The sequence below is a fragment of the Megalobrama amblycephala genome, linkage group LG24, assembly GCF_018812025.1.
Source record: "Megalobrama amblycephala isolate DHTTF-2021 linkage group LG24, ASM1881202v1, whole genome shotgun sequence".
NCBI classification, from domain to species: domain Eukaryota; kingdom Metazoa; phylum Chordata; class Actinopteri; order Cypriniformes; family Xenocyprididae; genus Megalobrama; species Megalobrama amblycephala.
This window is the reverse complement of record NC_063067.1, coordinates 492,651-510,443: the sequence shown is the minus strand read 5'-3', so window position 1 is coordinate 510,443 and position 17,793 is coordinate 492,651. Positions and strand designations below refer to the sequence as shown.

The following is a 17,793-nucleotide window of genomic DNA, read 5'->3' as shown; positions in this document are numbered from 1 at the left end:
AAACCCAAACCTCCCCTCTCCCTGTGTGTAGTGGTACATTCCTCATGCGCGCTGCTGAGCGGGACGCGGACTGAACCATTCCACCGGTGCTGAGGGGAGACGCACACTCTCGCAAGTCTCCATGTCCTTTCATTCATCTCGTGAGAATATTTTTAATTATTAGCATATTTTACGTTTTGTTTTTAGGTAAAAGTGTTTTTAAGATAGTTTTTGAATAAGTAGATATGCAGAAGGGAGTGAAGGTGAGTTCATAAACCAACAATGGGCTTGTGTTAGCCTAAGCTAGCTAAACACGGCTATCATTTTATTTACTTCAGTGTCTGTAGCAATAAATTAATAATAATAAAGTCATATTATTGTTTTAAAAAGGCAAATTCATAGCCATAAGGCTAATTTAATGCATGTAATAGTTGTCTCTGCTGGTAAAGTGTTTTGTTTGTTGTTTTTGTGTGATGGTAACACATGCTGAGTGTTATTTGTATTAATTAACCCTTTTTTTTTTCTCAGATGAAGATGACATCTGATCAGAACACAGACGATTTTATTCCAGGCGATATAGTGTTTGCTAAGATGAAGGGTTATCCTTTCTGGCCTGCCAGAGTGAGTTTATACAGCAGATATGAGGCATATTGTACATGAGGTCAACTGAAATCTGACTGTTTGTGTGTTGATTTGTTTGTCACTCAGATTGGTGAAGGAAAAGCCCCGAAAAATAAGATCCCCATCTTCTTTTATGGAACACACTCAACGTAAGTGAACTCAAATCAAACATACACGATGAAGCGACCAAAACAAAACACGCATCCTTCATTAAACCAAAGATATGCTATCTGTCGTACTCCTGTCCGCGTATATATGAGTGTTTTTATACAGAGAAACCTTGAAGCTCTAACTATAATGCAGAAATATATATCTATGTATACAACTGTTCATCTTAAAGGGTTAGTTCACCCAAAAATGAAAATTCTTTCATTAATTACTCGCCCTCATGTCATTCCACACCCGTAAGACCTTTGTTCATCTTCAGAACACAAATTAAGATATTTTTGATGAAATCCGATGGCTCAGTGAGGCCTGCATAGCCAGCAATGACATTTCCTCTCTCAAGATCCATTAATGTACTAAAAACATATTTAAATCAGGTCATGTGAGTACAGTGGTTCAATATTAATATTATAAAGCCACGAGAATATTTTTGGTGCACCAAAAAGCTCTCTGAACCGCTGATTCGACACGCTGATTCATAACGCTCCGAAGCTTCCTGAAGCAGTGTTTTGAAATCGGCCATCACTAAATAAGTTGTTATTTTGTTTTTTTGGCACACCAAAAATATTCTCGTGGCTTTATAATATTAATATTGAACCACTGTACTCACATGACCTGATTTAAATATGTTTTTAGTACATTAATGGATCTTGAGAGAGGAAATGTCATTGCTGGCTATGCAGGCCTCACTGAGCCATTGGATTTCATCAAAAATATCTTAATTTGTGTTCTGAAGATGAACGAAGGTCTTACGGGTGTGGAACGACATGAGGGTGAGTAATAAATTACAGAAAGTTCATTTTTGGGTGAACTAACCCTTTAATTACTCACCCTCGTGTTGTTTCACACCCGTAAGACCTTCGTTCATCTTCAGAACACAAATTTAAGATAATTTTGATGAAATCCGAGGTATATGACTCGTCCATAGACAACAATATAATCAACACTTTCAAGGTCTAGAAAGGTACTAAAGAATCGTTAAAACAGTCATGTGACTGCAGTGGTTCAACCTTAATGTTATGAAGAGACGAGAAAAAACTAAACAAAAACAACGACTTTATTCAACAAATTAGTCTCTAGCCTGTCATTTTGCTACGCTATTTACTTGCGTGTTTACGTCCGAACGCCGGCTCCAGTATGTCAATTTTGTCTGTAATAATTTCAACTTTGTTGTAATTTTGACTTTTTGTATTAGTATGATGACAATTTCGACTTAGTATGATTCAATTTTAACTTTGTCAGTTTTGACTGTCACAATTTCGACTTTTTGTCACAATTTCAACTTGTCATAATTTAAATTTTTATGCCATAATTATGACTTTTCGACTCATAATTTTGACTTTTTGTCATAATTCTAACTTTTTATGTAGTAATTTCATTTAGGTGTAGGGCTGGACGATTAATCGAAAAGTGATCGAAACCGAACTTCTATCCGACGTAATTATCCCATGTCGGTTATTTCGATTTTTTTTAATCCTGTTAATACTTTCCCCTTAAAAACATGCTACAGTGTATTAGTCACATGACTCCGTCCAGTCAGTGGCATGGAAGCAACTCGGAGACGAACGGCGAGTCAACACACACAGACGGCGTGCGAGCGGTGAGCCCTCAGTGAGAGCTTTCGCTAAACTTTGTCAATTGTATGTCTTAGGGCCTGCCATATTGGGAAGATCTTAGATCTCATTCATGAGATCTTAGACCAGACGAGCAGAAATCTTTAAGAAATGTTACGAACCATATTTAAAATAACTGCTGAAAGTGAGCTGTTTTGTCAGATCACTCTTTCATTAGGAAAAAATATCCCACGTTTAATAGTCAAGCATATTTACAGTACAAACCGTGTAAGTGAACTGTGAGGGCAGAAAAAAGAAACAAAATAATCATTCTTTAGTCGTAATTTAAGTAAAATGTTCAATTAATCGAGGTTTTGATTTTTAGGTCATAATGGTCCAGCCCTACTTAGATGTAATACCATTTTGACTTGTACTAATACTAATTTTGACTTTTTATGCCTTAGTTTTGATTTAGTATGTCATAGTTTAGGATATAGAGAATATATTAGGATATCTTCCCAAGAAAAGCACAAACAGTTAAAATATATATATGGTATTTTAAATGTCTTTTTCAATAATAGATTTTTGTGTAAATCTGGATACCGATCACGCGTTTGAAACATTTATCATTGTCACTTGCTATCTAGTAATAACCAGCATTGTGTTCTGAACATCTATCCTATTCCAGAACTTTTCTCTTCCCCAAAGACATCGTCCCCTACTGGCCAAACAAAGAGAGGTACGGCCGGCCCATCAAACGGGGCGGGTTTGAGGAGGGCATGTGGGAGATTGAGAACGACCCGGGCGTGGGCCTCAGAGGTCAAAAGGTCAGTGATTTTCGCTGTTATGGCCCGATGACCATAGCGTTAAAAATATCGCTTAAACTATAGCTCTAAAGATATCACTTTAAACCGTAGCGCTAAAGATATCGCTTTAAACTGTAGCGCTAAAGATATCGCTTAAACTATAGCGTTAAAGATATCGCTTTAAACTATAGTGCTAAAGAGATCGCTTTAAACTATAGCGTTAAAGAGATCGCTTTAAACCATAGCGTTAGAGATCGCTTCAAACCATAGCGTTAAAGAGATCGCTTCAGACCATAGCGCTAAAGAGATCGCTTCAAACCATAGCGCTAAAGAGATCGCTTCAAACCATAGCGCTAAAGAGATCGCTTCAAACCATAGCGCTAAAGAGATCGCTTCAAACTCTAGCGCTAAAGAGATCGCTTCAGACCATAGCGCTAAAGAGATCGCTTCAAACCATAGCGTTAAAGAGATCGCTTTAAACCATAGCGTTAGAGATCGCTTCAAACCATAGCGCTAAAGAGATCGCTTCAAACCATAGCGTTAAAGAGATCGCTTCAAACTCTAGCGCTAAAGAGATCGCTTCAAACTCTAGCGCTAAAGAGATCGCTTCAAACTCTAGCGCTAAAGAGATCGCTTCAAACCATAGCGTTAAAGAGATCGCTTTAAACTCTAGCGCTAAAGAGATCGCTTCAAACCATAGCGTTAAAGAGATCGCTTCAAACTCTAGCGCTAAAGAGATCGCTTCAGACTCTAGCGCTAAAGAGATCGCTTCAGACTCTAACGCTAAAGAGATCGCTTCAAACCATAGCGCTAAAGAGATCGCTTTAAACCATAGCGCTAAAGAGATCGCTTCAAACCATAGCGTTAAAGAGATCGCTTCAAACTCTAGCGCTAAAGAGATCGCTTCAAACCATAGCGTTAAAGAGATCGCTTCAAACTCTAGCGTTAAAGAGATCGCTTCAAACCATAGCGCTAAAGAGATCGCTTCAAACTCTAGCGCTAAAGAGATCGCTTCAAACCATAGCGTTAAAGAGATCGCTTCAAACCATAGCGCTAAAGAGATCGCTTCAGACCATAGCGCTAAAGAGATCGCTTCAAACCATAGCGTTAGAGATCGCTTCAAACCATAGCGCTAAAGAGATCGCTTCAAACCATAGCGCTAAAGAGATCGCTTCAGACCATAGCGCTAAAGAGATCGCTTCAGACCATAGCGCTAAAGAGATCACTTCAAACCATAGCGTTAGAGATCGCTTCAAACCATAGCGCTAAAGAGATCGCTTCAAACCATAGCGTTAAAGAGATCGCTTTAAACCATAGCGTTAGAGATCGCTTCAAACCATAGCGCTAAAGAGATCGCTTCAAACCATAGCGTTAAAGAGATCGCTTCAAACTCTAGCGCTAAAGAGATCGCTTCAAACTCTAGCGCTAAAGAGATCGCTTCAAACTCTAGCGCTAAAGAGATCGCTTCAAACCATAGCGTTAAAGAGATCGCTTTAAACTCTAGCGCTAAAGAGATCGCTTCAAACCATAGCGTTAAAGAGATCGCTTCAAACTCTAGCGCTAAAGAGATCGCTTCAGACTCTAGCGCTAAAGAGATCGCTTCAGACTCTAACGCTAAAGAGATCGCTTCAAACCATAGCGCTAAAGAGATCGCTTTAAACCATAGCGCTAAAGAGATCGCTTCAAACCATAGCGTTAAAGAGATCGCTTCAAACTCTAGCGCTAAAGAGATCGCTTCAAACCATAGCGTTAAAGAGATCGCTTCAAACTCTAGCGTTAAAGAGATCGCTTCAAACCATAGCGCTAAAGAGATCGCTTCAAACTCTAGCGCTAAAGAGATCGCTTCAAACCATAGCGTTAAAGAGATCGCTTCAAACCATAGCGCTAAAGAGATCGCTTCAGACCATAGCGCTAAAGAGATCACTTCAAACCATAGCGTTAGAGATCGCTTCAAACCATAGCGCTAAAGAGATCGCTTCAAACCATAGCGTTAAAGAGATCGCTTCAAACTCTAGCGCTAAAGAGATCGCTTCAAACCATAGCGCTAAAGAGATCGCTTCAAACCATAGCGCTAAAGAGATCGCTTCAAACTCTAGCGCTAAAGAGATCGCTTCAAACCATAGCGCTAAAGAGATCGTTATTTCTATTATTTCCGTTATTGTTACATCTCAAAAGCGCGTTCGAGACCCTTGCTTTGTGCACTGCGCTTTCTGAGCGCTGTGTCTCACGTTTTTAGACGCAAAGACGCGTTCTGTGTGAATGAGCCCGTAGAATTACTTTTTTCCAGCTGATGAATAATACAAACATTTACAGCCAATCAGAATCCATCCTGCTTTAAAGAGCTTGAGTATTTAAAGCGACAGACGCCAAACCTGCAGCGCTTAAAATAAACAGAACGATGTCGTCCGTTGGTGTGGACGCTAATATAGCTATCGTCGTTGGTGTGAACGGGTCTTTAGAAAAGCACTGTAACACATGATGGGCTTTGTGTTTCTGGCAGAAAGTAGCGCTGGTGAAACGACTCTCAGAGAGTCGACCGAAACTGAAAGACAGGAAGAAGAAAGCAGAAAATCAGAGCGAAGCCAAGAACCAGACTGGATCGCGTAAAGATTCGGTGTTGAAGGGCGATTTGAAAGTAGCGACGCCACGTGGGAGAGAAACTCCAAGCAAAACAAAGTCTGAACCTGTCAAGTCGACGGATGATAAAACAACCGATACCAGGTCGACGCGCTCCAGAGATTCAACGGCGAAGATCGTCACGCCCAACGAAAGACGGACGGCTGAAGTCGCGCCTGCGAGGAGAGTGACGTCGCTCAAGACGGTCACGGCAGAAAGGAGGATGCTGCCGTCCAGGAAGATCATTTTAACGAGACGAGCCACTGCGGCAAAGACGCTTTCCGTTCGCAGGAAACACGTACTGAATAGAAAGATCGTTTCAACTGCGAAGAAACGGATGGATGCTAACAATCACCGAAAGGTTTGTGTGATGCCGTTATCCGTCACATCTGAGCTGGTTTATGTCAGAATGTGAGATGCTGATGTTGTGTGTTGTATTGAAACCATTCAGCCCTTGAGGATCACGCGCTCTACTGCAGATCTGACCCAGACCACAGATGACGTCACTGCCGCGCCGCTCAGGACGCCCGTGCTGAAACGCAAGCGCTCGCAAACCGCCTCTGATGGAAGACAGGAAGGAACTCTGAAGAAAGACACGCCTGTTTCTCTTCCAGTGACGAGCAGCTCCGCCCCCTCCAGCCCAGCAGGTGATCTAGCTAGAAACATGCAGAAACATGTTAGCAATGTGTTAAATCATGATAGAAACAATGTACTAAATCGTGTTAGCAACATGTTAAAACGTGTTAGCAAATATGTTCAATCAAGCTAGAAACATGCCAGCAATGTATTCAATCATGTTAGCAACATCGTGCTTGGAACATGTTAGCAATGTGTTAAATCGTCATAGAAACGATGTACTAAATCATGCAAGCAACATGTTAAAACATGCTAACAGTGTTAATTAATGCTAGAAACTTGTCTGCAACATGTTAAATCAGGTCAACAATGTGTCAGTTTGTGTTAGCGACTTGTTAAAATATGTTAGCAAAGAGTTAAATCATATTAGAAACATGTTAATTCATGTTAGCAAAGAGTTAAATCATGTTAACAAAGAGTTAAATCATGTTAGAAACATGCTAATTCATGTTAGCATTATGTTAGCAAAGAGTTAAATCATGTTAGAAACATGTTAATTCATGTTAGCACCATGTTAAAGCATGTTAGCAAAGAGTTAAATCATTTTAGAAACATGCTAATACATGTTAGCACCATGTTAGCAAAGAGTTAAATCATGTTAGAAACATGTTAAACCATGTTAGCACCATGTTAAAACATGTTAGCAAAGAGTTAAATCATGTTAGAAACATGCTAATTCATGTTAGCACCATGTTAGCAAAGAGTTAAATCATGTTAGAAACATGTTAAATCATGTTAGCACCATGTTAAAACATGTTAGCAAAGAGATAAATCATGTTAGAAACATGCTAATTCATGTTAGCACCATGTTAAAACATGTTAGCAAAGAGTTAAATCATGTTAGAAACATGTTAAATCATGTTAACAAAGAGTTAAATCATGTTAGAAACATGCTAATTCATGTTAGCACCATGTTAAAACATGTTAGCAAAGAGTTAAATCATGTTAGAAAACATGCTAATTCATGTTAGCAAAGAGTTAAATCATGTTAGAAACATGCTAATTCATGTTAGCAGCATGTTAGCAAAGAGTCAAATCATGTTAGAAACATGTTAAATCATGTTAGCAAAGAGTTAAATCATGTTAGAAACATGCTAATTCATGTTAGCACCATGTTAGCAAAGAGTTAAATCATGTTAGAAACATGTTAAATCATGTTAGCACCATGTTAAAACATGTTAGCAAAGAGATAAATCATGTTAGCACCATGTTAGCAAAGAGTTAAATCATGTTAGAAACATGCTAATTCATGTTAGCACCATGTTAAAACATGTTAGCAAAGAGTTAAATCATGTTAGAAACATGTTAAATCATGTTAGCAAAGAGTAAAATCATGTTTGAAACATGCTAATTCATGTTAGCATCATGTTAAAACATGTTAGAAAATAGTTAAATCATGTTAGAAACATGCTAATTCATGTTAGCACCATGTTAAAACATGTTAGCAAAGAGTTAAATCATGTTAGAAACATGTTAAATCATGTTAGCAAAGAGTAAAATCATGTTTGAAAACATGCTAATTCATGTTAGCATCATGCAGGTTTAGTGTAATGAAAAGTTGTGGATGTCGTTTCATGTTTTCATTATAATCTTGATGGTCATTATTACTATAAAGGGCTTCTAATCTGGTCTATTTACAGGCTCAAAGAGGAAGCGGCCCACAGAAGAGCAGACGTCTGTCCCTGACAAGCCTGTTTCTCTTCCAGTGACGAGCAGCTCCGCCCCCTCCGGCCCAGCAGGTGATCTAGCCAGAGATCTATTATTATAGGGAGATGAGAGGGTCTGCATCTCTGACCACTGGAGAAGGCGTAACGGCTAACTTAATCACGTGCGGCACCTCTCAGCCTATCGTGTCGCCGTTCAAAACTCCTCCCTGCGTACCGCCAAAGAATATACACTAACGCCAATGCGTACCGCCAGTTAGCATTAGCTGTTACGCTTTTTTTGGCTAAAGGTCGCAGGCTTGCCTTCCAGTGGCTTTGATCTAGCTAGAAACATGCAGCAGAAACATGCTAGCAATGTGTTAAAAAGTGTTACCAATGTGTTAAATCATGTTAGAAACATGCTAACAACATTTAAAGCATTTAAAACGTCAGCAATGTGTTAAGTCATATTAGCAATTTGTTAAATCGTGTTAGAAACATGTTAAAACATGCTAGCAGTGGCTACGTTTACATGCACCCAAATAATGCATTTGTAATCGGATTGAAAAACGTTCATGTAAACGCCTTAATCGATCCGACTGAGCTCGATCTGAATGAAATTTCCATCGGATTGGAAGGGGTGGTTTATTCCTTTTCTAATCCGATCCAACAGCAAAAAATGACCCTGTAAACGCTTGAATCCGACTACTTTCTCAATCGTATTCAGAAGTGTCTGGGGCACATTACGCAGTGTGCAAGTTCACGTTCACGTCTTTAGTTTTGAAGATTTATGAATGTAAACGCATATAAGCGGATATTTGAATCAGATTACAATGTTTAGAGTACATGTAAACAGATTTGCAATCGGATTCAATTCATTCGGATTAACGAAAATTGGTGCGTGTAAACGCAGCCAGTGTGTTAAAACATGCAACGTACTAAATCATGCAGCATTAAATCCTGCTAAAACATGTCAACAATGTGTTAATCTGGTCAATTTACAGGCTCAAAGAGGAAGCGGCCCACAGAAGAGCAGACGTCTGTCCCTGACAAGCCTGTTTCTCTTCCCGTGACGAGCAGCTCCGCCCCCTCCATCCCAGCAGGTGATCTACCTAGAAACATGCTAAATCATATTAGCAACATGTTAAAATGTGTTAAATCATGATAGAAACATGCTAGCAGCGTATTAAATCATGCAAGCTGTTCATTTGTGTTACAAACTTGTCTGCAACATTAAATCCTGTTAAAACATGTTAAAAACTGGTTAAAACATGTCAACAATGTGTTAATTTGTGCTAGCAACTTGCTAAAACATGTTAGCAATGTGCTAGAACATGTTAATATCATTTTATTGACTAAAAAACGTCAAACTTTCATAACTTTTCAGTTATTTCAGACTTTAAGGCAAGACTTTGTCAATCCAACACCAGAGTTTGTCATCAAACTAGTTAGCTTTAAAGTGTCTTAAATCCATTTTTACAAAGTTTACGACACAACAGTAAAGATTTAGATTCTATTTTCACTCCTTGATTTTTAAAATCATAAAATCGGTTTAACGCGTAAAAATGAATTAAAGCAGAAGTATATTGCTTTTGTTATATTACTATTTGTATCCCTAAATAAAAATGTTATTAATATTATTATTATTATTATTATATTTTAATTCCAGTATTAATTTAACAAAATGAAATATTAACAATTATTAAAATGAAAAAAATAAAAATTTGAAAAATGTAATCGGATTGCCAGAAATGTCCATCATTGGCGAGGAAAGAGTTAATAGACGTTCCTGGTCTTATAGTTATTTTAAAGCTGCTCTATGAAAGATGTGCTTAAAAATGAACAGAATTATATTATTATGCTTGTGCATACAAATAAATCCATGCTACCGTCCTTATCCTGATTCGATTTTATTTTTTCCCAAATAAGTCACATTGCAGAATTTAAATGAAAAGTTGTGGATGTCGTTTCATGTTTTCATTATAATTTTGATGATCATTATTACCATAAGAGCTTCTAATCTGGTCTATTTACAGGCTCAAAGAAGAAGCGGCCCACAGAAGAGCAGACGTCTGTGCCTGAAGAACCGGAGAAGAACGAGGTCAAGAAGATAAAAGCACAAGATAAGGATGAACGGACACAGGCGGAGAATAAACCCGAGGAGGTGAAGAGTGATGTTCTGAGCATCTCCGAAAAGCAGGATGAGACAAAAGAGGAGAAACATCCGAGAGGTGAAGAGGTGAGAGCGGACGGGAGCGCTGGAGGAGGAGCCGTACGGAGCAGGAGCGAGCTGACGTCTCTCTGTGTGTCTCTCTCGTAGAGGAGTAAGATCCCGGCGGAGAAGAGGCAGAGCGTGCTGAAGTCCCTGCAGGGATTGGTCACGTCCACCAGGGGAAAGACACAGTCCGGCGCCGAACAAACCGCTCAACACGAGGAGCCGCAGAAACGGCCCGAGAGGAGCCGCGGCGTCAGGAGCGAGAACCGCAGCCCCGTCAAACCGGCCGAGGGCGAGAAGAAAGAAACGGAGCAGAACGGAGAACATGACAGCAGGAACGCGGAGTGAGTGAGATCCAATCAGAATGCAGAAGCACAGGAGTCTAATCCTGAAGCTGTGTCGAGACTAAAGTTTTAACTAAAACGTTTTAATAACGATTAACTAATTTAAACTAATAAGTTTTGATAACCGTTCTGAGAAAATGGTCCACACCACAACTATAACATTAACTATAAATATAGAGTAATAGTAATCTTTATAACTAACAATGTGATAAAAGCTGTGTTTTCCATGTTAATCAGAGTGATTTTTGATTGATTTTAGTTGCAAGAAACTCCGCCCACACGCTCTTCTGATTGGCTGTGATTTTTAATTGATTTAGTTACGAGAGACTCCGCCCACACGCTCTTCTGATTGGCTGTGATTTGTTAATGGTGGTTGCGAGTGCAGTGCGCATACAGAGACTCCGCCCACACGCTCTTCTGATTGGCTCAGATTTTTGATTTAGTTGTGAGAGACTCCGCCCACACGTTCTTCTGATTGGCTGTATTTTTTTTAATGGAGGTTGCGCGTGCAGTGCGCCTGCAGAGACTCCACCCACACGCTCTTCTGATTGGCTAATTTTTAAATGTTTTGGTTGCGAGTGCAGTGCGCATACAGAGACTCCGCCCACACTATTCTGATTGGCTGTGATTTTTTTTTGATTGATTTAGTTGCGAGAGACTCCACCCACACGCTCTTCTGATTGGCTAATTTTTAAATGTTTTGGTTGCGAGTGCAGTGCGCATACAGAGACTCCGCCCACACACTATTCTGATTGGCTGTGATTTTTGATTTAGTTGCGAGAGACTCCACCCACACGCTCCTGATTGGCTAATTTTTAAATGTTTTGGTTGCGAGTGCAGTGCGCATACAGAGACTCTGCCCACACGCTCTTCTGATTGGCTCAGATTTTTGATTGATGTGGTTGCGAGTGCAGTGCGCATACAGAGACTCCGCCCACACACTATTCTGATTGGCTGTATTTTTTTTAATGGAGGTTGCGCGTGCAGTGCGCCTGCAGAGACTCCGCCCACACGTTCTTCTGATTGGCTATATTTTTTTTAATGGAGGTTGCGCGTGCAGTGCGCATACAGAGACTCCGCCCACACGTTCTTCTGATTGGCTGTATTTTTTTTAATGGAGGTTGCGCGTGCAGTGCGCCTGCAGAGACTCCGCCCACACGCTCTTCTGATTGGCTCTGATTTTTGATTGATGTGGTTGCGAGTGCAGTGCGCATACAGAGACTCCGCCCACACACTATTCTGATTGGCTGTGATTTTAGGTGATTTGATTTCGAATGCAGTGAGTTTAGAGACTCCGCCCACACTCTTCTGATTGGCTGTGATTTCGGGTTGATTTGGTTGAGTGCAGTGCACATAAAGACATGGTTAGTACTAAAACTCTGATTAACGAGGAAAAGACGGTTTTATTGCATCACATCTGGTTAATTAACCGAGTGTGTGTTTCTACAGACAGCAGAACAACACCAGCAGAGAGGAAGAGCGCAAAGGTGAGACGCACATCACACTGAAACATCTGTATCGACACGAGTGTGTGTGTGGATCTCTAACTGTGTGTGTGTGCTTCAGCTCCTTCTCTGTCCGTCACAGATTCTCTGCTCTACCGGCTGCACGGTGACATCAGAATCTCAATGACGCTCGACAATCCAGTATGAACCCGCTTCATATCATTTATATATTAGTCATTTTATTTTTAATTCGCCGTCATTGACGTCCGTGTCTCTCTCAGGATGTCAGTAAGTGTTTGTTGGCTCTGGACGAGTTGAGCACCGTCCCCGTCTCGTCTCGAAACATCCAGAACCACAGCGAGCTCATCGACACGCTCAGAAAGGTATGTTTACTCACTATAGTTCAGCCTCCTCAACACCAGAGCAGGCATGACGCGTGTTTGTGCCGGCAGATGCGGTGGTTTCGTGGCAGCGAGGCGATCATGTTTAAAGCCTCCATGTTGTATCATCGCTTCAAGAACATCTACCTCATCGGAGACGCAGACGAGCCTCTGAGTCAGGAGTACATCGACTCGCTGCAGCAGGAGAGAGAGAGCGACGAGCGGCAGACTGACACCGGATCAGGTAACGACACGCTGTTCCTGGAAGCCTCGTGCTGTGGGTTATTACACGGCTCTCTGGGATACTTGACCGTGATTCGGTCAGTCACTGCATAATGGACTTGATTTACCATCTCTCTGCTCACAGAATACAATCATTTCCTTTCTAATCCATGTGTCGTGTTCAGCACATCAATGCAAAACTGCTTGTTTTCAAACATTTTTATTAACACCGGTGATATATTAAAGGGTCAATTCAACACAAAAGATGAACATGACGGCACATGCTAGAGGATGAGTTGAATCAACTCCACAGCAACTGCATACATTTATCCACTAACCATTCAGAAACGTCTAAAAGTTGTAACTTCTTCCTGAGTCTCTCCATCAGTGTCGACTCCGGTTTGAACAATGTAAGGCTGAACACTTTCCTCATTTTGGCTGCGTGAGATTCTCCAGCTTTGTTGTTGTTGAGCTGTTAAAGCTCCGCCCTCTTCTGGAGCAGCAGCTCATTTGCATTTAAAGGGACACACACAAAAACTGCGTGTTTTTGCTCACACCCAAATAGGGGCAAATTTGACAAGCTATAATAAATGATCTGTGGGAGATTTTGAGCTGAAACTTCACACACACATTCTGGAGACACCAGAGACTTATATTACATTATAGGGCATTATAGGTCCACTTTAAATTAACCATGATTCATTGTGTGATTCCAGAACTTTCAAGAACAGTTTGCTCTTTAAAAAAATATATTTTTTATAATAAAAAATATTTATTTTTTCCCCAAATTCCATTTTTCTCCCCCTTTTTTTATTATTATTTTTTATTTTTCTGGTCTACAGTTAAATTGTAGTAATTAAAAGCATGTCTAATTTATTGAAATCATAAAAATTGTACGATTTAACTACAATTTATTAAAAGTGTAAAAGTTTCAGGGCTCGACAATAAGGACTCGGGACAGTAGACGGAGCGGTCACTTGTCCGATCGGGCCAGTGCTGTAGGTGTGCGAAATATATCGTCTATGATATTGTAATTATTGCTTTAACGATCTGAAATGATCGAGTATGTCCCTCACAAAAACACACCCATTGAGTGCACGCATGCAATACATGACATAGTCCAGTAGGTTAGACTAGTGCGTGTGCATGTTTAGAGTGTACGCTTTCACTGCGTGATTTAGTCTACTAAAATGCCTTTAGAATGACCCAGAATTCAAGATAAGAGGCAAAAATGACCCTGTATATCTTTCATATATAACGTTAATTTAACATAGTTAACCAATATTAAACAAAATGTTCAAATATCAGTATGATTACAAATGTGATATTGATTTTATACCGCGTAGAGTTGAATGAATAAGAACCTACTCAAGTGACTTACATTTTAGACACCAAATCGTCTGTTTCACTCTATTTCGCCTACTAAATTAGTCCCAAAGTCCACAGCATTGTTTTGCGTTTCCGAGTAACGTTTGCCGTTTGAATGAATCGGTTGAATCTCAATGACTCGCTCATTAACAGTAATTCGCTGCCACCTACTGGCGGGTTTAATTTCACACTTAAAGGGTTAGTTCACCCAAAAATGAAAATGATGTCATTAATGACTCGCCCTCATGTCGATCCAAACCCGTCAGACCTCCGTTCATCTTCAGAACACAGTTTAAGATATTTTAGATTTAGTCCGAGAGCTTTCTGTCCCTCCATTGAAAATGTATGTACGGTAGACTGTCCATGTCCAGAAAGGTAATAAAAACATCATCAAAGTAGTCCATGTGACATCAGTGGGTTAGTTAGAAGTTTTTGAAGCATCGGAAATACATTTATTCTACATTGTTTGTATTTTGGTATTGCTATATTTTTTAAAATGGTGCGTAAGTGTGCATGTCGCGGATGTCCTAATCGCCAAAAACATTACCAACGCCGACCGATGAAAGGATTCAATGGAATCAGTTCAATGGAATCAGTTCAATGGAATCAGTTCTATGGAATCAATTTAATGGAATCAATTCAATGGAAAGGATTCCGGAAGAGAATTCAATGCTGAATAAAGTCGTAGTTTTTGTTATTTTTGGACCAACATGTATTTTCGATTCTTCAACAAATTCTAACTAACCCACTGATGTCACATGGACTACTTTGATGATGTTTTTATTACCTTTCTGGACATGGACAGTATACCGTACATACATTTTCAATGGAGGGACAGAAAGCTCTCGGACTAAATCTAAAATATCTTAATTTGTGTTCTGAAGATGAACGGAGGTCTGACGGGTTTGGATCGACATGAGGGTGAGTCATTAATGACATCATTTTCATTTTTGGGTGAACTAACCCTTTAAATTGTCTTCATTTTTTAAATAATTTAAAATAGCAGTATTTAACGTTTTATATTTTCAGCATTTCAAAACATTATTTATGCATCTGTAACTGCTCTTGACTGATACTTTAATAAAGTTTAATCTATAGTTGGCTATACATTATAGATTACAATTTCTGTTCCTGAAAATCTCCTACATCTCCTACGGGCCTACATGTATCAAAAACAATAACTAGGCTTATTTTATAGGCCCATTTTCTTATCTTTTACTTTATTAATTTTCTGTTGTGGGGCAAGTGAACATTTTGGCGGGGCAAATAAAAATTTTAACCACTGGCCAGTAAATAAAATCCTTAGCGTTGAGCCCTGAGTTTTATTTAGGGCTTTATGAAATGTTTTTCAAAAAATTGGTTTTATTCCAAATTCTGTTGTTGTTGTTTTTTTTTTGTTTTTCCTGTTTACTTTTTTTTTTTTTTTTTTTTTATTGACTCAAATTTAATGAAAGTAATTGAAGTCTAATTGAAATCATGAAATTTATACAGTTTAACAACAATGTACTAAAAGTTAAAATGCAATAGTAAAAAGTTAAAATGTAATAAATACATTTTAGGACCCTATGAATTGTTTTATTTATTTATTCTTAAATTCAGTTTTTTTTTCCCAAATTGTTTTACATTTTAATTTTTCTGAATTCTATTTTAATGGTTTATAAAACCTTAATCAAAAAGCATGTCTAATCGATTGAACTCCATAAAGCTTTAACAACTTAATTTATTATATTTATTTACAGTAATGTTTAATTGTGCAGTCCTACTTTTGATTCATTCATCCAAAATCTGCTAATTTCCTCGACGTTCCGTGTTATACAGCGAATTCCATTTTGATGACTTGATTCTGTCCGCATTTTCTACATTGCACAAATAAGAATTGTAATTAAGTTTGATTAATTTATAGTCATTTAAGAGAGATGAATGTGGAAAACAGCAGAATGTTTACAGTAATAACCCAGTGTCTCTCTCTGTTCAGTTATCAGTCCGACGGGAGAGACTCAAGATACGAAACAAGCGCCTCAAACCACTGAACACGTGCCTCGCAGGTATGACATCATCATCATGACATCATATTACACACACAGCATCTGAGCTGACCTCACGTTAAGTCTCACTGCTGCTCGTTTCAGTTTCATTAGAACTATTTTCTGTTTCTAATGACAGTCGTTCTGTTTTCAGCGCAGCCGTCGAGGACAGGAGCTGACCTGAGGAAACCGCCGGAGTCTTTTTAACCTTGTTTGTGTTGTTAATCCGAGAGAGAGAGAGAGAGAGAGTTTTATCCGATCACCGTTGCAGTTATTTATTGGCGCTGAGATGAAGAGCTGGTGTAAATCACACGTTCCCCTCGCCGTCAGAGTTTCAAGAGCTCAGTCTGAAATCCTCACGCTGATGCTTTCAGGTCTTTTACTTCTCATGTCATAGATTGATCCTAATGCGATGAAGACGGTGTCGTTCTTCAGGAAAGAGAGAGAGACACACTAATAAAGGCAGAGATATTCCTTACGTTTGTTTATCCTGTCAGTTCACAAACACCTTCAGCTTTGATTTCACACATTCAGATGTTGGTTTTGAGGTCAGATGTCGTGTGAACTCTGATCTGAAGTGTGTGAAAGTGACAGGATCCAGATTTATGCACCTTCCCTTTTATCACAGAGCATTAAATCACTTATGAAGCTTCATCAGACTTTAGCTGTGTGTTTTACAATCATTGTGACACTACAATTAAAGTGATTTGACTGAGCAGTGTCTGAAAACTCGGCAAATCTAGTCGGACACGTCTCATAATCTTTTAAAGAGTTTCTCGAACACTTCAGATGGACGTTTGTTCTCTTTTCTGTTTGTAAGACATTAAGCATTAAAATGTCCAGTTGTGTGTGTGTGTGTGTGTGTGTGTACACAGGGCAGCTAAATCATCATCATCGTCATCTTCATACAGTGTACAGTAACACTTTGAGTCTGATCTGGACTCGTTCACACACGATCTGATCTGAATCCGGTGCTAACAGACGCCGTCTGCGTCGTGAAAACATTTCGCCGTAACACTTTCTAGCATTATCTGTCCTGCTCACACGCCCCTAGATTTGTATTATAAAGCACTTGCATGTGCTTCCTGTGTTGATGTTACAGTCAATATGATCTTGATCACATTAAACTGATCTTCAATACTTTTTGGTGCTTCTTGTGTTTTGATTTCGTCTGATTTGCTGTCTTCGGATTTGATCGGAACATCTAAAAGTGTGATAATTCATTTCCAATATGTTTATGGGGCATTGGTGTAAACTGCTGTCCCACAACACAAAAACACGTTTAAAAAGCATTCAAATTCTAGATGTTTACTAAGATCCTTCTATTGAATCCCACAATATTTAAAATATCAGTAAGCTTAATATATATAAAATCATTTATTGGGTACTTTCAGTTGGGAGGAGTCTGTCCTGATCTCTAACCCCCAGATTTCAACTTGTGAAAATGATATTGACATAATTTTTGCAGTTTTTTCCATTGTTGTTTTTAAAAATATCTTTTTTTTGTTTTTTTTAAAGTGAAGTTATTTTATATTTCTTTTTTTAAATCATAAAACTTTTGAAAAATGTGTCCCGCATTTTCACGTCACTACCAAAACAGTCACGACTGAGACATGAAGTTTCGGTTGTGACATCGTTTTTTTGTGTGTGTGTTTGTTATTTAAAAATGTAGTGTTTATGTGTGTTCAACTGTTCAGAACTGTGATAGATAACCATGTGCTGATTATCATCTTTGAGCGGCTCAAAAGTGTCTGAAATTGTCACGACTGAAACATG

The 17,793-nt window shown here is 39.0% G+C and overlaps 1 protein-coding gene across 5 annotated transcripts; it reads left to right on the top strand.

Annotated features, from left to right (window-relative positions):
* Positions 1-3: 3 nt before the first annotated feature.
* On the top strand, positions 4-17,157 carry psip1b (PC4 and SFRS1 interacting protein 1b). Of its 5 annotated transcripts, none has more exons than XM_048179222.1 (16): positions 4-140; positions 508-600; positions 688-749; positions 3,007-3,145; positions 5,625-6,101; positions 6,192-6,387; positions 8,017-8,115; positions 9,024-9,122; positions 10,056-10,258; positions 10,340-10,578; positions 12,028-12,065; positions 12,145-12,224; positions 12,305-12,406; positions 12,476-12,647; positions 15,969-16,038; positions 16,172-17,157. In XM_048179222.1, exons 2-16 carry the CDS (start codon positions 508-510, stop codon positions 16,194-16,196), a joined length of 2,094 nt encoding a protein of 697 aa, XP_048035179.1. In that variant the 5' UTR covers positions 4-140; the 3' UTR covers positions 16,197-17,157. The 5 variants fall into 5 exon arrangements, with proteins under 5 accessions (XP_048035179.1, XP_048035178.1, XP_048035177.1 ...); XM_048179221.1 differs by having other exon boundaries at positions 77-242; positions 16,177-17,157; XM_048179220.1 differs by having other exon boundaries at positions 77-242.
* Positions 17,158-17,793: the final 636 nt, after the last annotated feature.

Bases quoted from the DNA above. Each gene is read 5' to 3' on its own strand.
- psip1b (XM_048179221.1), top strand. The intron at 6,102-6,191 runs GTTTGTGTGATG...GAAACCATTCAG, and splicing joins ATGCTAACAATCACCGAAAG to CCCTTGAGGATCACGCGCTC. The intron at 10,579-12,027 runs GTGAGTGAGATC...GTGTTTCTACAG, and splicing joins CATGACAGCAGGAACGCGGA to ACAGCAGAACAACACCAGCA.